The 20,865-nt window shown below is 36.9% G+C and overlaps 1 protein-coding gene across 22 annotated transcripts; it reads right to left on the reverse strand.

Moving 5' to 3' along the window:
- Positions 1–1,832: 1,832 nt before the first annotated feature.
- LOC132606395 (uncharacterized) lies at positions 1,833–6,821 on the reverse strand. 22 transcript variants are annotated; one of them, XR_009569860.1, is made up of 7 exons: positions 6,163–6,794; positions 6,022–6,069; positions 5,417–5,591; positions 3,557–3,616; positions 3,402–3,442; positions 2,286–2,412; positions 1,833–2,043 (listed from the first exon to the last, which is right to left on the reverse strand). XR_009569860.1 is itself a non-coding variant. In XM_060319859.1 (7 exons), the coding sequence occupies exons 2-6, from the start codon at positions 5,525–5,527 to the stop codon at positions 2,327–2,329; spliced, it is 393 nt and encodes a 130-aa protein (XP_060175842.1). In that variant the 5' UTR covers positions 5,528–5,550; positions 6,163–6,820; the 3' UTR covers positions 1,833–2,043; positions 2,286–2,326. The 22 variants fall into 22 exon arrangements, 14 of the variants coding, with proteins under 14 accessions (XP_060175842.1, XP_060175840.1, XP_060175837.1 ...); XM_060319859.1 differs by lacking the exon at positions 6,022–6,069 and adding an exon at positions 2,697–2,812 and having other exon boundaries at positions 5,438–5,550; positions 6,163–6,820; XM_060319857.1 differs by lacking the exon at positions 2,286–2,412 and adding an exon at positions 2,697–2,812 and having other exon boundaries at positions 6,163–6,820.
- Positions 6,822–20,865: the final 14,044 nt, after the last annotated feature.

A 20,865-nucleotide genomic window follows, 5' to 3' on the forward strand; every position in this document is an offset into this window, starting at 1 on the left:
TTTCAGAAAAAGGGATAGATTTGCTGCTCCTAAATTCCTATTTGTGGATTTTTCACTCTTTCCAACCTTGGGTCGTGCCTGCTATCAAAAGCCCACCTGAATATGTCCATACTCCGTCACTCTGCAAAAATTCTTTTATCTCAAAATTTCACAGTTTTTATTTTGAAATGTTTTGATATTTTAAAAGATTCTATTGCCTCTTTCCATGGTCGACAGACACGATTTCTTTCATTTTTTTTTGTTTTAATTTAACTTATTTCATAGTCCAAAATTCTTATATTAAGATTATTAATGGTATAGTTTAGTTTATATTCTCTGTTGTTGTTATTGTTTGCAATTTGTTGTTCGTCAAAATAAAAATTTTAGAGCTTTTAATTTACAAAAAAATAGTAGGTTTAGCATTTTGGTATAGATCACTTGATGTTTGTTAAGCAAAATATTCTTTTTCTTATAAATTTTGATAGATTATTAAATTTTACAAAGTAAATATATTTGTTAAAGCTTAATTTATGATTTTCATACTTTATAGCGTGGCCTAGAAAAAGAGTTGTAGGCAAAACCATTTTAAGGTTTTGTTATGAACCAAAATAAAGAGCAGAGGTTGAAACCCATTACGTTATGCCTAGTATTGCTTTTACGGTGAGTTACTATCGTGGACTTTAGTTTATTTTTTTAACCCCTTGCACGAAATCCTGGGTCTGCCACTGGGTAGGGGTAGGGTTGGGTGGTGGGTGGTTGGTGTTGCGGAGTGGGGGTGTTGATGGGGTGGTGGGGATGGGTGGTGGTAAGGGTGAAGATGAGGTGGATTTGAGGGTGGGTGTTTTTCAAACAATATTTTCTACTAAATAACTGACACTATTAATATGGTAAGGGATGGTGAAGTAACTCTTACACATTGCTTAAGGGAAGCAAATCAAGTTGCTGACTTCTTTGCGAAATTGGCATCAACTAGTGGAGTAGAAACCTTTTATGCCTCCTCACAACTTCCAAGAGAGGTTAAAGGTTTAGTTCAACTAGACAAATGGCAATTCCCCTCTATGAGAAGAAGATATGAAAAAAGCAATTTTTTTGTTAGTTAAATATTGTAAATCTTAGTCAAAAAGGGCACTGTATAGGCTTGGCCCTTTATTTCTTTTTGAGAGCTTAACAGATTATGGAAGTAGAGGCTTGGTCCATGTCCCCCTCTAAATGTAATTTTTTGTGCATTAATAGACATTGTAGGGGTCAACCTAACCCCCCACATCAAGGACTCACAACCCTTGGTGATGGCTTAAAAAAAAAAAAAAAATCACTTATTTTTCACGAACATATTTTCTAGAAACATTTTCCTCAATGCACTACAACAAAAAGGGGCTTTAGTGGCAATTAAAAACCTCTTTTGCGGCAATAACAATTGCCGCTAAACCTTTTACCTGCAATTGCTCTTTGGCCGGTGAAACCGGGGTCGGTAAAGGCTTTACCAGCAATTATTTGCGGCAATTGTAATGGCTGCCAAATGCACTCCAAAAAATGAACAATTATACCCTTTTAGAGTCCATTATTATGGCCGGTAAAACTAATAAAATGGCCCTAAAATCTAGTCACTTTAACGGCAATTATTTTATGGCAATCATAATGGCTACAATATTCCTTCAAAAAATAGTAATTAGGCCCTTTTAGTGTCTATGTTTATAGCCAGTAAAATCAATTAAATTGCTACAAAAAGTCACAAGCTTTAACGACAATTGTTTAGCCTTTGTTGAGAATGGCTACAACATTCAAAAAATAAAATTGCTAGTATAAAGAGAATCTCACAGTGACAACAAAGTTTGGCAAGTACTATATACTATTAATTCATAAACAAAGTACATCTTATTAATCTAAACAAACAAAAAGAAGTAATAATCCAAAATATTAATGTCACAACTTAAAAAAATAAAATGATATTGTTTGAAATAAATAACTAATGTCATTATATAACTAATCTTATCAATTAATGTTCCCAACTCTTCATCATATTGGAATCTTCCAAAAGCGAAATTTTCAAACTCCATATTGTATGACCTGAAATAATAAAATAAATATGTCAAAAGATGAAATAAACGTAGAAAATCACCGCAAGTAAACACCTAAAATGCCACCGTGAACACCATTTTGATATATACTAATGCACTAGGTGAAGATAGCAATAAAGTGAATTTCTATCATCTCATATTTGAATATTCAAATTTCAATCTTCTGAATACAAGCACCTAAAGCTTATTAACATGATCAATGGCACTAATCTTTGTGGATGATAGAGATACCTCCCGAGCAACAACAACAACAACAAGCCAGTAGAATCCCATCATGTGAGGTCTGGGGAGGGTAGAGTGTACGCAGACCTAACCCCCACCTTGAAAGGTAGGGCGGCTGTTTCCGAAAGACCCTTGGCTCAAGGGAGGAAAACAAGACAAAAGGTCAGATAGGGCCAAGCATATCAAAAACAGTATGAAAACAAAGAATAACAAAAGCGACAAAGTCATGGTAGAACAGTCCGGAAAGAAAGGAGCATTAACTATTATAGATAAATAAGATAATCAAAGTACAAAGGCCGAACAAATATAAGCAGAAATCAAATGGCAATAAACGAATGAGCAAAACTACAACTACTATGGTGAAAGGATAAGCAACCTAGCCTTCTATCCTAATCTGAGTAAGTGAAAAAGATTTCATACTAGTTCTCGATATAAGAAGAGCAATGGTTGCAGCAACAAGAACTGGCCATCCACAGTACAGTGGTAAACTAGTCGGCAACAAGCTATATCCCCAATTTAGTATGCTAGCTCCGCCCCTGAAGTCATATGCTTTAATAAAAAAGAGAGGTAAAACCTTAATGAAAGTAGCCCTTCCTATTCAGCAACAACCATTCCATTTTTATAAATTTAAACAAATTAGCTCCACCACTGAAGTCATATGCTCTAATAAAAACGAGGCAAAACCTTAATCAAAGTAGCCCTTCCTATTCAGCAACAACCATTCCATTTTTATAAATTTAAACAAATTCTGTAGTCCCTTTGCAGTTTACACTATAAACAAACACCAACTGCAAAATTTCTCATAATTCAACATAGCGCTAAGCCGATAGTTGCACAAATTCTAAACTTTGAGTCTAACCATGCATTCTTCAATGTACTAACTGTCACAAAGTTTTCAATTTACTTATATATGTGTGTTATCTTGCAAAGGCAATAGCATAAATAATTTGTATTTTTAAAGAGATCAGCAACAGATGCATTCATGTGCATCATATTCCAAAACACCCAGCAAGAGGACAAAGAAATCACATAAAAGAGCAGAAGCAGTAAAACCAATCTTTCTAAAGGAACTTCAATAATTATAACATTAAGGTGCATTCTCAGATCAAGCAAGGAGAAAATTACCATTGGGTCCAACTGGTGTTGCAGACTCGATCAATTTGTTCCTTCCATCAAGATACAAAATAAAGAAACATTTGTTAGAGAAAAAAATTCACAAAACAGAACACAAAGACAAGGATTGGTTTTAGCTACTACTGCTACTCATAAAACCATATTACCCATCTGCAAAGGAATGCCACCACAGACACCACACTTCTCTGCACCCTTTTGCGTTCAACCTGTAATCAGGTAGAAACCAATCATAAGTTGTAAAACATTTTAACATTACTTTTATAATTAATGCGAAAGTTGCAACTTACTAAATAGTTAGGCCCACTGACACCAAGTAAAAGTACAACATTTATTATGTGCTTATTTATAATTAAATGCAAGAGCGATAACATAAAAGATAGACATAACAAGTGTTTTAAACTATCTTAGGCTTGTTAAGGTAGCAGCTGAACAGTAACACATGATCCTACTTGTATTTGATATAATATAGAAGATACAACTCTTTTCGAAGCCATTTCCTTCTCAAGATTGCAAAGTACTATACCAGCTCACTAAGGAATAGTACCCAGTAGCAAACCAATTGTAAGTTGTAAAACATTTTTACATCACTATTCTAATCAACAGCTTACTAGATAGTTTGGCCCAGTGACACCAAATAAAAGTACAACATTTATTATGTGCATATTTATAATCCAATGCAAGAGCGATGACATAAAAGATAGACATAGCAAGTGTTTTAAAATATCTTAGGCATGTTAAGGTAGCAGCTAAACAGTAACACATCATCCTACTTGTGTCTGATATAATATAGAAGATACAACTCTTTTGGAGAAATCATTTCCTTCTCAAGATTGGAAAGTACTATACCAGCTCACAAAAGAATAGTGGCCAGTAGCAAACTACAACTAGTCTAAATTCATTGCTGCAACAAAAGTTATTCAGGTTCATAAAAAGCTTCCCTTTTTATAAATGTCCTTTGTAGCACACTTCAAATGTAAAAGAATACTCTAAACTCTTTTTTCTCCCTTTTCTTAAGGTGAACAAAGTGAGCAGGACAACAAATAATTCATAATACATGCTTTAAAATTGCTAAGCAACCAAACAATTTTCTCAAAGCAAAGGAAAACTTCCAATCTTATCTCCATGATTCAAAAAGATGCCAAACCCATTTGACTAATATTGAAGAGTGAGAGCAAATTACCTTAAATTATAACATAACAATTATATATTCGTCTTCTTTCAGGAGTACTTCGACAAGAGATTTGACTTATTAACAGTCAGAAAACAAAAATGTGTAAACACTATCTAATGACAAGAAATGAACTAAGACCTAAAAAAAATGCTATTCAACCAGTAGAACTAAACTAAGTATGTATGGCATAAAGAGGATTACTTGTCGAAAAATCCATAGCTTATTTGAGGATTTTGCCAAAATTAAAGATTGAGACCACTAAGAGTTTGTGCTAAATGAATGATTCTATATCATAAATGCCTAACACTCAAACACAAATGTAACTATCCCCAGAAAGGTTAGCTAATTAATTGTTGACTTACCTAATTAGCAACATAAATAAGTTGGCATAACTATTTAAGAGGTCTGTTGCCTGAACCAATTTAGCCTTAGTTTTTAAAGGTTGTAATCTAAGGCATTGCTCTGGAACAGATTAGATACTAAACATAGACTAAATTTAACACCCACATAAATAACGAAAAAACACAAGCAAAGTTGGGTTAAATTATTATGACTGCCCAAGTTGAATCCTTAACTAATTAAACCATTTGATTAATTAACTAAGCGACGACCTCTTGTTTAGGCTGTTAGTGTCTTGAACCTATACCAATTAACGAATTATCTGAGCAAGGATGTAAAGATTACATTTTACTAGACTGTTTATCCAATAAAAATCATTTGTATTTAACTAGAGTCTTGTCCAATGTTAGACAATAAAACATTAAAACAAATAAACATATAGTGAATAAAGCAAATAAAACTAAAAAGCTAGTAAACTGAATAAACAAACCCCAACCTTAAAGTCCCAAAATAGTACTAGCTTTTGATGTTCTAGTGTAAAGAACAAGAAAGTAAAGCGTGCAAGGTTGAATGAGCGTCTTGAACTCCTCCATGGAACTTCCATCATGGATTCAAAGTTTTAATGTTCTTCTGCAAAGAATAATAAATTCGAAAGAACTCGCCACCTGACACTTCAATATTTATGAATGTGAATAGAATCAATAGATGCAGATTTGGTAAGTATACTATTGAGCCCACTCCAATTGAATGTAATAGCTATATTATACCTTGAAATCCTTAGCCATCAAAGCACTTCTAGTAAAGCAGACACCATAAATTTAAGCAACAGTCATGAAGATAGATTTCGTGTGTCAGAGATATAGTCTAGATCTGCTATTTGATTAATACAACTTTTAACTATTCAGCCCTAATGAAATTAAAAGGGAAAAAAATGGTTGTAGATCTAACGGAGCTATACCTACACAGGATAAAATAAAAAAGGCCTCCATAACCGAAAGACTTCATCCCTGGATTAATTTGCATATCAGTTCCTTTTTAGCCCACACCGAATCAGAAACAGTAAGCTTACAAACTTGAAAGAATTCTCTTTACAGCACTTACATGATTTAGGATCGACGGTACACCCATAAAGTTGATGAATTTCTCGCTCTAAAAAAAGGTCATTGTAATTGGATTACATAAAGAGAAAACTCAAATCTTGTAGGCAATGAATATAAAAGATTCGAGGAAAGAAAAACTTACGAAAATTCTGGAAAGCATATACAATAGGATCGATTTTTGGAACAGCAGCTGGAAGAGCACCGAAGCGACAATGTTATCATTATTGGATGAAGAAAACCACCGTCATCATTGCACAGATCAGCCCGCAGACGAACATCATCTCTGATTTTCACAAACCCTAACACCCAAATTCCACAGCTCTTTAGAATGTTTAATAGTCTCTTCTGTATGTTGAAGGGGCGATGGTGAGACGAATGGGTTAGGGTTGAGCTGCAGCGCTATTTTGCCTTTCTAGAAAACTTCTGATTTTTTTTAAAATTAATTGGTGATTTAGCGTGAATATTTTTAGGAGGGAATAAGTACATCGTGTGCAAAATATTTGGAGGGAATGGTAAAATAATCAACAAATGTCATAAACTAGTGGTTTCAGTGGTCATTCCATTTTATAGCCGGTACAAGAACACCTTTTTCTGGCCAATATCTATTAGGCGGTCATATTTCACGCTAAATAATGAATTAGTGGCCATTAAGTTAATGCCACTATAAAATTATCGCTAAAGGACCTATTTATAGTAGTGATGCCGAACCGAGAATTGTTGCACAAGAATATGAAGTCATTCCCATGATGCTTTAAAGGATGTGCCAAAGAGGTAGACGAGCTACTCAGAATGGCTGGTCTCTAGGAGCACATGTTAAGTGACCGATAGTAATTTTGATAGTGTGTTGTTAAAACGGGAAACAATTAGAAGAAATTTAGTCAATAGGTCTAAATTGAGTATGCCTCATCATACGGGTAGTACGCCTATTAGAGAGATTATCTATGAATTGATAAGTAAATCACTGAATTTCATTAAGAAGATTTCTTATTAGTTAAAAAGGTTTCTTTGACTTGTTTATTTTAATTGTCTTGTATTTTCTAGGCTAATTTCAAGGTGCAATGTGAATCGTCTCGTCCAAACATTGAACTCGTAGAACAGTATATTCATTTATGGAACGAGTGGTTTCAGCAAGTAATTGCACGGTTTGCCCTTCAAAAGGACAGGTCTTTAATTTTTACCCTCCAAAATCAAACTTATGCCTAGCAAGGCATAAGTTCTTTAAGAGTGCTGGTATAACTTGTGAATATCATGATGAGTATCTTATGCCCCTTTTGAAGGACAAAAATTAAAGACCAGCACAAAATATGGGAAAAGAGCAAATGACTCGTGGTTTCAGCTCTATTGGATTTTCTAGGAACTACCTATAGAAGGGCTTACAGGTTATCACCACTAAAAGAATCCACCGTGAAACAGTAATAACTCTGAATATCAAGAAGTCGACAATTAAAATTTCCAGCACAGAAATTGGGTACTGCATTTAGAAGAAGAACGCAAACATTTTGAGAGGTGTGAACCTTTCTTCATCTCTCCATAGAAGTGGAGAAACATATCATTTGCCACGTTTCTTAATTCTTCCTTCGTTACAAATAGGAGGGAGAAAAACAAGGATGCAAGAGACCACATGGAACAAAAAATAAACATGGAAAGCAAGGATTACCATGATGTCTAATACTCCAATGTGAACCTATTTCCTTATTAGCCAATGTCAAAAAGAATGACCTTTTTTTATATTTGGAAAAATTTTACCTTTATACAATGATTTATAGCTACACAAAATATATGTGACTCAATTTATATCACAAGTTTAAAAGTCTTCTCTTCTTTCTTAAATTTCGTGTCCGATCAAATGAGTTCACATAAATTGAAATGGAGAGAGTATTAAATATGGCTAGTTAAAAGTACTCAAGGGTGTCAGATGACCAAAGGCAGATGCGACCAATATTCATTGGGTTCAAAGTACTCACGATACAGGAAACAGAATATACACGGGCAATTTGCACGATTGCCCTTCATACGGACTGGTCTTTAATTTTTGCCCCTCAATGCGCTGGTTTTTAATGTTTGCCCTTCACTTTAAAAGGTGACCGAAAATATCTTGAGATTCTGGGTTCGAAACCCAACAGAGCCAAACATAATAATAATTTCGTAAAGTTCGGGAAAAGTTACATTGAACCTAACCAGAAGCGGCAGCCTTTGCCTTGCAAGGCAAACTTCTGCCAGAGGCAGCAAGCTTTGCCTTAAGGCATAATTAAAGTCTGTCGCATAAGGCCCATTTTTTGCAAAAGTCTTGCCTTGTGATTTTTTTTTTTTATACTTAGCGGGGGTTCGAATCCAGAGTCTCGGGATATTTCCGCCATCTTTATAAGCAAAGAACAAAAATTAAAGACCACCCCAAAAGAAGGACAATCCGTGCAAAAAAAAATTAAATATACACACTTACATATGTGGGTATTTGAAAAAATACTCAAATTTCAATAAATATGAAATCTGAACCCACAATTTTGAAAATACAGCTGTGTGCAGTCAGTGGCGTCTCTGAAATAGATTTCAATAATGTTTCTAGAAAGGAGTAACTAAGCCAAAGTGCACTCCACCTCCCAACCCACCACGCCCAGAAAAAGAAGACAGAGTACTGAATATTCAAATGAGCAAGTAGGAGTAACGAAACAGGCCATACCCTCCAGCAGAAATTAAAAAGCAGAACCATCTACCGAAGAGAAACTAAGAACCAAGAGTATCTAACAACTTGCCATCTAAGAGGAAACTTAAGTCATCCTCCAGCAATCCTTGCCGAACTCAAGAGCAATTAGTGGTGTAATAACTTGCAGAAGGATTGTCGCTGTCCAAAATGCTTTCTCAAAGTAATTATGTTTAAATGCACCAAACTAGCAAAGAGACCCAATCATGTACCCAAAAAAGGCCATTTGAACACAGGCAGCCTGTCAAAAGGTTAACATCATTAATATTGTAAAGCTGCAAATTGGAACTGACTAAATGGAGGAATAATGCAATAGATTACCCGTTTTAACTCCCATTAAATGTTTAGAGATTCTAAGAGAACACAAAAGAAAACCACAAAGTAAAAAATATATCCCAAGTTCAATATTATAAAATTATTTTGTTCTTTTTTTTGTTTATAGAGGGTAGCAGTTAGTACATATTAGCAAAACGGTACATGAGTTGTACTAAAACCGTATTTACAAGTGAGCAAAAGGAAGAAGGAGAATATATCAGACCAACCTTCTTCTTCTTTTTTTATGACAAGGGAATCCGCAGTCACTACCCTTCGGATGCGCACAGGGTAAACCCCGCTCCTTGGCAATAGCCCACAAACCACACATGAGATGACCCGTACTAGGCAAGCTCCGTGTGACGAGCTCGACCCGGAAAGCAAATCTCTGTTGTGGTAAGCAGGGGGTTTCGAACCTGAGACCTCTATTATGGAATTCCCATGCTCAACCAACTGACCCACCCTTGTGGGTATATCAAACCAATCTTCTACCCTAACAAGAACCTAAAATGTCTAGGATAGAAATGGTATCAACTGTAACAGTCTAGGAGCACAAAAAACATTTAAGTGGCACATAATTCAGTTTGAGCTGAGGGTCTATCGAAAACAGTCTCTCTACTCCCACAAAGGCAGCGGGGTAAGGTCTACATATATCCTACCCTCGTCAGACCCCACTTGTGTGATTACACTGGGTCTGTTGTTGCACGTAATGTAGCCCAATTTGAAACCAACTATTTGGGTGGGTTGATCTAGGTGAAACCCATATTAGTCTTCTAATTAACATCACACCCCCAACCCATTTAAAATTGGATGGAATTTGGAATGATTTTCAAATTTACGGTTCAAAATCAAAACCAATAATCGAATAGGAACATCTTTCTTTCACTTTAACAATTTATCTTGAATACTTAACAAAAAAGTACATTATCTTTTAATATGCGGGCAAAAATTGAACAGACAAATATAGAAAGAAAAATAAAAATTTGACGTTCTTCTACTCTGAAATATTAACAAACAAGAGATTCTAACTCAAGAAATTACACAATTTAGGGACAAAACCTAAGTAAATACTCAAATATATTGGCAAAAAGGATTGAAGATAACAAGTGTTGGTGTGATTAAAGAGTTATAAAATTGATTGGGAAGAGATGAACTTTAAAACTCAAATCTGATTTTTAGTTGTTAAAACAAGTTTCCAAATGGTTTTGGTTAAACCATAAGGCAAACTGAAAGGATTCTAGTTATACTCTATTTGGTTTGAATTTTGACTTAGAACACTATAATCCCTCAGTCACTTTAAAATGGTCATCGTAATCTGAAATGAGATGGTTGCTTGATATTGATGTCATACTGTTTTCACTAAAAATTGGTCATTTAGTCTTAAAGGTTTTAAAGAGGTAAAGAATGGAAAGCATGGTCTGCTATGAGTCTGTCTTTGTGAAAATCAGAAAATAAGGTAACATCTACATTGAATCAGATCTGTCTCTGTCAAAATTAACTGGATATTGTTGGTTTGAGTTTAAGAGGTTAAAAATGGAGTTGTTATAAATGTTGAGATCTAGTTTTGCTACACTATGTCCCCTTTAGTGCATTTACTTAATCCTGCTTGATCCTTTTCTGGACATGTTTCGACTATCACCAAGAATTGCTCTGATTTGTCTATAAAGTTGCTAAAACATGTGGGAAGTGATGTCTCAAAATGGAGAATGCATCATGTCTCTGTCTTGTCTTAATCCATTTTAGGGAGTTAACTCATCTTGGTGACTGAAAGTGTACAAGTCATGCCCCTTTTATTGAAAATTTGTAACTTAAGATTGCTTTGGCCTACATTTATAAGTACGGGGTGAGTTGTGTTAGTGCTGTGATCATTTGAGGTAACCTGAAGCAAAGTATACGAGCCTTTGGGAGCTATCATGAACAAAAGAATGGAACAACTCCATATATAATAATTCTAGAGTAATTTGAACATGGATACCAACTGTCTCATTCTCTGATAGATGTTAGGATGATAGAATGAAAGGGAAAGAGTGTCATATGTGTAGATACATAAGTTATAGGCCACTTGGCAATGAGGAAGTCTTTTAAAAGACACCTTGAGAGAAGATGGGCAAAGAACCAAGTCTCACTTGGTTCACAATGTCTCCTTCCAAATAAAAGGTTGTCATGGCATGCCTCATAAGCCCATGAGTGCAACTTACTAACCTATGCATTTGATTCTCTTCCCCTGTCATTGGATCAAAGGGTGGGTCAAAATAAGTTTGTCTTGCAAAACATTGGTTGTTTTGGATTAAATATGAACCTGTTTTTCAGTTCAAGGTGAAGACTAAGTCACAAGAGGGGATGACCATTTGAATTGCCTAATCTTTTCATATTTGTCCTCTAAACCTGGGAAAACTGATAGGATATGTTGGTCTTTTAATAGAGTATGCCAAAGTAAAATGTCATATAATAGTCTTATTCCTTTTCTGGTGTTCTGAGTTTTTGTATTGCAAGCCCTCATCTTTAGTATTGCTTTGGGGTGTGCTTTATGTCACGACCCAACCGGAGGGCCATGATAGGCACCCGGAGCTAACTTACCGAGCACCACAAAACGTACATACATCACATAATCATACCTGAGTAGGCCATAATGCTAACTCATAAATACCATAATCTGTATCAGACACAAGCCCAAAAGATAATATACTTACGTCATCAAGCTAATCCCAAGTATATATGCCGACAAGGCTATCTATAATAATGATATAATAGACTATAGACCGAGTTGACCATAGGACGTCTAACTGTGCATATCTGTCTATGAGACCCTACTGGAGTACATGACATAATATGGCCGGACATGGCCCCGCCATACCCATGCAAATGCATATGCAACCATGCTGACTCACAGAGCAACTCCGGAGAAAGTGTAATGCAATAACACTATCTGCTGAACTGATATCCTACTGGGAGAGCAGTCAACCTGCATATCAAGACCTGCGGGCATGAAACGCAACGCCTACAGCAAAGGGACGTCACCGAGTATGTAAGGCGAAAAATGCAACATAATAAACATATATTGTAAAGAAGAAGGATAAGAATCAACCTGGCACTTCTAAGCTACCAATGAGAATCTAGCATATATGTCTCTTTATACTCTCATATGCTTAACTACATCTATGTACAATAGTGTGTCTCTGGCCTACTTATCATCATGGTGCTATGTGCCCAACTGATCAGTGGTAACTGCCTGACCGTCCATAGCACGGTGGTAACTGCCAATCCGATTATTACCCAATGGTAGAGCGCATCTGTCCGACTGATTAGTGGTAACTGCCTGAGCGGCCGTAGCTCGGTGGTAATAACTGCCCGACCAGCCGTAGCATGGTGGTAAATAGTTATAGATAATCTGCTCAATTGGCTATAGACCAGTGGTAAATATGAATGCATGTGTTGCGAAATGTGCAACCCGATCCAGATATGAAAGCATATGCTGTGGAACGTGCAGTCCGATCCAAATATGAATGCATGTGCTGCGGAACGTGCAGCCCGATCCAAATATCCCCTATAGGTACCTTTTACACACTTCTAGTGTTCATTCTTTATCTATTAGCTTCTATGCACTTCTCATGATCATTACTTATTCATTAATGCCTACATGATTACATAAGACTTATAAACACATTTCCAGGCCATTAAGACTTCTTCCCGATTAACTAACCTTAGTCAATTCCTGGCTGCATCATTAGCCTCTCTTCTAGCACTAAATACCTCGTTAGGGATCTCATAACTAGCATACTATTGATGTCTTACAAAACATTCCTTAAGAACACATTTCTAAATTCATCGGAGTGACGTAAGGTCAGTAAACCTTCTATTTCCATTATGGAGCTTACATCATTGGCATATCTCACCTTGAAGGAACAATAATCATAAGGTGAGATCAACATCAATAATATCGTATGAAAATAAAAAATATAATCTTCTAGCATTTTTATGAGAGAAATCATTATGCACATCATTGGTGAAAGTTCATAGCAATAGGATCATGCCTTAAGAAAGAAAGGGACAGCCTTAACATACCTTGTTGCTTACTTAGCCACTAAAAGTCTACCTTCCGAGCCCATAAATCTACATCCAAGATGATCCATACAACAATCAGGCCATAAGAACACTTACACACTCAAACTTAGCTAGTTAATAAGTTAACAAAATTCGGATAGCATTTCCCCTATATCATCTACTTCCTTCAAATTCCAAAACAACTCCAAAACATCATCAACAACATCAACAATAACATAATCAAGATACTACATGACAAACATATACAAATCCGTCTGAAACATCCTTCGAAAACTAGTCCATAAGACAACGACATCAACATATCAAACTACAACCTTTATACTATATTTTCCTTCACTTTAAACCATTAAAATCCTCCAAAAACAACTCAATATCAAAGTCAATATGAAGAACATACCTTATACTTGATGAACTTTATCCACACCAACTTTCTTCAAGACCAAACTCACCACAACATCAAGTAGAAGCAAGAACAATCACTTTTCATGAACTGATTTAGTGTAATCTTGTTGAATTCTTAATCTATGGGGCTATAAGTGTTTAGGAGAAGTATATGGATGTTTCTAGAGCTCAAAAGAAATGTAAATGATGATAAAAGCGGGATAATGGGGGTAATTATACCCTTTGAAACTCGGTTCCACCAACTTTCCAAGTGGGCCCGCGGAGAAGCCATCTGGCAGCCTATCTTGAAACACCCATAACTTTCTACTCCAAAGTCGTATGGATAAAGGATTTATTGCATTGGAAACTAGACTCAATGAACTTAAACTTACATAGGATATACATTTCATAACTCCTCATATTCTAGGAGATACACCTCCCTCGAGTTGGACAAAAATTTCCTGTCCAAAATTCTTCTAAGTTTTCCAAAATTTTGACAAACTTAATTTCTTCGTTTCGCTTGATACCGAAACCTTTAGACACTTTCTTAGAATTTTTTAAAAGACTTCCTTAACTTTATAAGAGTTCCATTACCTCTCCGAGCTTACATTACTTTGCTTACGACACAAACGACGCAAAAAAAAAAATCTAAGGTGTAACACTTTACTTATTAAATGTATCCTTTCCTACTTCTTTGCATTGTCTAGAACCATAAGCAGTGTGTATGTTTTGATTTGCTTCCTCATGACTACTCTGAGAACAGATTGATCGATTAGTTGAGACTATGTTTGGACCTACTGTGAGCCGGTACAGCTTTAATGCTTGCTTGTTGAGGATAAATCTAGATTTTGCTTTAGGATTAGTTTAAGATCACATTGCTTAAAATGGAGATTTAACTAGGTGGTTAATAGAGTCAAAGGTTTAAAGGGTTGTACCTGGAAAGGTCGGAGTTGATTTCAACCCAACATAGTATCGTTCGACCAAAATAAAAAGTTAGGATTGCTTAATGGTAAAAATAGGCTTTAAGGGTTAGTTTACGTTAAAAATAGCATACATAGGATATACATAGTATTTCTTCATGAACGAAGTAATATTGATGGTCGTATACATTGTATATACACTGGATATACATATCAAGTGTATATCAAGTGATATACAATGTATATACATAGTTGCGCATAATGAATATGAGGCGTATATCAGTCACTTGAGGGATAGATGGTCTCTAAGCCTCAACACTTAGTCAATTCGAGAATTAATAGATGTTTGGGCTCGACCCACCTGAGATTAATATAGAAAGCCAATTCTCACACTTACAGTAAAATAAAGAGGACACATGGGGATTGAGGTAGCCCATTAGGAAGCTTAAGTATTGGGCTGCCAGGCCCATTTCCTGGATATTGACTGTATGATGTGCTTATACATCAGCCCTCATAAATGTATATATATGTTGTACACATGCTTACGATAAGGGCATAAAATAATGTCTAACCGGGCTTTCTTTCTCTTCCTTCTCCTCTCCACCTATTCCTCCATTCGGGCCGTGTCAAAACCACTATTAGGCTGAGGCCCAACAGATATTCTTTCGCCAAACAATTCCTGGATGAGTTAAAGGGAAGCTAATATATATGAACGCGCATTGCTGGCCCAACCATGGGTAAAAACGGTTAACTAGGGACTTGGTACGCCCCTAGCCTAACTTTTCTCTTTCATTTATTTAATTTTTATTTCAAAATGTTGTATTGTATTTATACACTTGTAAAAACTCACATTATTATTGGAATCTTATGGTTAGAACTAGTCGTCTTAGGATAACGGTGCTTATACCATTTAGTAAACCTTAAGTCCCCAAACGATTTTCAAAAACCCGGATTAAATATAATGATTTTGGGAACTCGAGAATAACAAAATGAATTTGCCAAATACAAGCCTTTATTTGAAAAAATCAAGTGAATTTCAAAACTTTAAAGTGTTGGATATTATTTTGAACCACAAACCAGTTTTTTTTTCTTTCATTAAAGACAAAAGGGGTTTCAAATATATATAGATGGACTGAAATCTGAAAAAGGGAAAAAAAATGCAATTTTCTGGGCTGAAGCCCTATATAAACACATGAGAATTTTGGGACAGGACCTAACCAGAAATACAAAATGATTTTTGAAACAAGCCCAAATCGGAAAAGATGCATTTTTTACAAAATCAGGATTTTTAGGCCCAAGCCCAACTCAAACCAAAAATCCGTTTTTATTTACACACACACACACACACACACACACACACACATATATATATATATATATATATATATATATATATATATATATATATATATATATATATATATATATATATATACGGATTGGAATAGGTTGAAATCGAATCATTTTATAAAAACCAGACTTATTCAAATAAATGAAACCGCACTTGTAAAAACGAGGTTCTAAAACGGGATATTTTGGAGTAGTATCTGACTTGACTGAGAATGACGATGCAAGGACTATGCATGAACATAAAAGGGGATATGTATACATATACATATACACATACACACACACACGGATATATATATATATATATATATTTGCAAACCAAATAATTTGGCATTTCCCAAACAAGATATACTATCCTTATATATAAAAGGAAATTACTTTTATCCAAATATTATGAATCCGAACCTAAAGTACCCTCATATAAAGGGGATATATTCTTTTCTTTTCAAAAAAAAAAAAGTCCCAAATGATAAGCCAAATGACAATCTTTTATAAAAGCGGGAAATTAAACACAATATAAACAGTTCATGCATAATTCCTACATTAAAATTCGAAGGCCAACCGTATAGTACAGATCCTTAATACTAGGGTGCCTAACACCTTCTCTAGGAGATCACCAGAACCATTTCCTAGAACTTTAGTTACAAAGGCTTTTTTCACGGCATTTAAATAAAATCTGGGATAGTGCAGGTAACATCTTACCCTACGTGACATAGTGCCAGTACCCAAGAAGGACTAAAAGATTTGAATCTATGTGGACAACCACGATCTCAACTGGGCTAGTCCAAAAGATACCTTTCCCCTTCCGAACATCACATCCTTATCGATAATTGCGCCAAGCATGAACTGCAATTGTTCGTAGATTGTTTTACCGGGTACCACCAAGTACTCATGAGCGAAGAAGATGCTGAGAAAACAGCTTTCATCACCCCTGAGGGAGTCTACCACTATAGAGTAATGTCGTTCGGTCTCAAGGATGTCGGCGCCACATACATGAGAGCAATGACTACCCTGTTCCATGATATGATACATTGAGAGATTGAAGTCTATGTAGACGATGTCATTATAAAATCAAAGGAAAGCTTAGAACACACCACGCACTTGCGCAAGTTCTTCGACAGACTTCGCAAGTTCAATCTGATGCTAAACCCGGCGAAGTGCGCATTTGGAGTGCCCGCGGGTAAACTGTTAGGATTCGTAGTCAGTCGGAGAGACATTGAACTAGACCCTACCAAATCAAATCTATTCAGGAAATACCTCCTTCCAAGACTAAGAAAGAAGTCATGAGTTTCTTGGGAATGTTGAACTACATCGGGCGATTCATAGCCCAATCGACTGTGATAGTGGAACTAATCCTCAAGCTGCTAAAGAAAGACGCTCTCACAAAATAAATAGAGATACCTTTCTAATCCTCCCGTCATAGTGCCACCCAGGCCAAGGAGTCCACTGTTGCTATACCTGTTAGTATCAGAAAAAGCCTTCAGGTGTATGTTGGCCTAGCATGGCAAAGGTGGCAAAAAAGAACATGCCATTTATTACTTGAGCAAGAAATTCACATCATGCGATTCGAGGTATACCCTCGTAGAAAAAACATGTTATGCCCTGACGTAGGTTGCCCAGAAGTTGAGACACTACCTGTCAGTATAGACTACTTACCTCATCTCCAGGATGGATCCCCTGAGATATATCTTCCGGCAGCCAATGCCCATTGGAAAGTTAGCCAAATGCCAAATGCTACTGAGTGAATTTGATATTATATACGTAGCACAGAAGGCAGTCAAAGGACAAGCACTAGCCGATATGTTAGCAGAAAGTCCTGTTGATAATCAACTGGAACCACTGCGAACCTTTTTACCGAATGAAGAAGTACCTCATAGAAAAAGAGGTGACTGAGTCGTACTCAGAATGGAAGCTGTTCTTCGACGGAGCAGTCAACTACAAAGGGTCAGGAATAGGAGAAGCACCAGTATCAGAGACAGGACAACACTACCCAATTGCTGTAAAACTTAATTTTCGATGTACTAACAACATAGCCGAATATGAAGCATGTATTCTCGGCCCCAGGATGGCATTTGACATGAACGTATGAGAGTTGTTGATAATCGGAGATTCCGATCTCCTCATCCATCAAGTGAAAGGAGACTGGACTACCAAAAATGACAGGATTCTGCCATATGTGAATCTAATATAAAGGCTGTGCGGAAGATTCAAGAATATTGATTTCAAACACACTCCGAGGGCTCAGAAAGAGTTCGCCTATGCTTTGGCTACCATAGCATACATTATTCAGCACCCCAAAGCAGTCACATCGATCCACTGGAGATCACTTTAAAAAAGGAACAGGCTCACTGCGCTTAAGTCAAGGCAAAGCCGGGTGGTAAACCCTGGTACGCCGACATCAAGGCATACGTGGAAAAAAAAGAATACCCACCTGACAGTTCAGCAAATCACAAGAAGACCATCAGGAGGTTGGCCAATGCATTCTTCCTAAACAAAGAAGTATTGTACAAAAGGACACCCGACCTCGGGTTACTCAGATTTGTGGACGCCGAAGAGGCCACGAAGATGTTGAAAGAGGTACACGCAGGGAAATACGGACCTCACATAAATAGATTCATCCTAGCCAAGAAGATCTTGAGAACAGGATATTACTGGATGACCGTGGAGCACGACTGCTGCAAATTCGTGCAAAAGTGTCATCAATGTCAAATTCACCGAGACCTGATCAAAGTTCCTCCAATAGAGCTACACGCAATGAGCTCACCTTGGCTGTTCGTGGCATAAGGAATGGACGTCATCGGACCCATCGATCCACTGGCATCCAACGGACATCATTTCATTCTAGTCGCCATCGACTATTTCACCAAATGGGTGGAAGCCATCTCTCATAAGTCAGTAACCAAAAGGGTCATGGCTGACTTTGTGAAGAACAACCTCATATGCCGCTTCGGTGTGCCAGAGTCTATCATTACGGAAAATGGAGCTAATCTGAACAGTCATCTGCGAACCATTGTAGATAACTCATCGGAACTCTACTGCCTATTGGCCACAGATGAATGGAGCCGTAGAGGCTTCCAACAAGAACACCAAAAGAATTATTCGAAAAAGGATTGACAACTACAAGAATTGCACGAGCAGTTGCTTTATGCTTTGTTGGGATATAGAACTACAACCTGGACATCTACCAGAGCAACTCCATACTTTCTTGCTTACTGTACTGAAGCGGTCATACCCGCAGAGGTAGAAGTTCCCTCGCTAAGAATCTTTCAACAAGCCGAGTTAGATGATGTGGAATGGGTTAGAAGTCGGTACGAGCAGTTAGCCATGATAGATGAAAAGGGAATGGTCGCAGTATGTCACGGACAGCTATACCGTCAAAGAATATCTCGCGCTTTTAACAAACGGGTCAGAGACCGACTCTTCCAAATAGGACAGATCGTGTTTAAACGAATCTTCCCATATTAAGATGAATACAAAGGAAAATTCACACCAAATTGGCAAGGACCATACATGGTCCGAAAAGTACTTTTCAGAGAAGTCGTAGTCCTAGCCGAGATGGATGGACAGGAGTGGCCCAAGGCCATCAATGCATATGCCCTCAAGAGATATTACATTTAGGACTTTCAACTGCTTTTAATCGCATTATTATATTTTATTTGTAACAGTACTTTTGCTTGTAATCGTACTTTTATAATAGAATAGGAAAACAACGACTCTATGTAATATGAACTACGCAATGACTTGACTTCCCCAAAGGGGGATACGAAGACAGCCCACATCGGACCCGGTCGCATTATTAGTAAAAATCAAAAACTCAATTACTTTATTTTGAACTACGTTCGACCTGATTCCGTCTGCGACAGGATACGTAGACGCTTTCCAGCTCGGTCGTCACGAAAGAAAAACCCAAGAAACCCTTAGGAAGCCTCAAAGACATGGAATTCGAAAGAAAGATGAAAAATCCAAATACAGGGAGCGACGCAAGAGTCAGCCAATATCAACCCGGAAACTGGGGCAAAATTTTTAAGGGACCTCAAAAATTCCTTTCAAAACCATCAACAGAAGAAGACGATCGGCACGGGCCGCACACTGGGGCAGAATTTTTTAGGGAACCTCAAAAATTTCTTCGTGTCAAGACGATGCAAGAGTCAAGCAACACAAGACCTGAAACTGGGGTAGAATTTTTTAGAAGGATCTCAAAAATTCTACTAATTTAGAAATTTAACATCAGAACTTCCCGAATGACCGGAGAACCTCGTTCGGAAACACATGTCATGACATTAAAATTAAAACAAGATTTTCAAAGAAAACGATACATATTTTATAACTTTGTCTTTAGATTTTTCAAACAATGTTTAGGATAAGTTTATTCTAAAAAACCATCTCTCAAAATACCGAGTCCAAGAAGAGCGGATTCAGGGAAGCAGTCAAGAGAAGGACAATGGGAGGAGAGACAATGCTAATCGGCCTCTTAGCAAACTAACCTATTTTTGTGGATGCAGGTTCCCCAATGTCATCAGCAAGACAGTTATATCATTAACTGTGTTCGCTCGTGATGAAAGGGAAAAACAGCTCAACTAAATATTGGGCCAAGAGAGCGACAAGACGAACGAAGGGAAAAGACATATCTGACCGAGAGGGTCACAAAGAATGAATGACAAAGACGTATTTGACCAAGAGGGTCATGACAAAGGACAAAAAGACATATCCGACTGAGAGGGTCAACAAACAAGCATAAAGACATATCCGACCAAGAAGGTCACAATGAATGAGCATAAAGACATATCCAACCAAGAAGGTCACAATGAATGAGCATAAAGACATATCTGACCAAGAAGGTCACAATGAATGAGCATAAGGACACATCCGACCAAGAGTGTCATGACAAATGACAAAAGGGCATATCCGACCACAAGGGTCACGGCTAACACTACAGACGAAAGAAAGATTATGCAGCCACAAGGGCCATATTTGTCATATGCACGCCAAGAGGGCCATTCATTCATATAAACAAGCATTGCCAAGAGGGCCATGTTGAAAGGGCCATTCATACAAACAGCATCGCCAAAAGGGATATTCATACAAGCAAGCATCACCGAGAGGGCCATTCATTCATACAAAC

This window comes from Lycium barbarum, chromosome 8 (assembly GCF_019175385.1).
Source record: "Lycium barbarum isolate Lr01 chromosome 8, ASM1917538v2, whole genome shotgun sequence".
Classification (NCBI taxonomy): Eukaryota; Viridiplantae; Streptophyta; class Magnoliopsida; order Solanales; family Solanaceae; genus Lycium; species Lycium barbarum.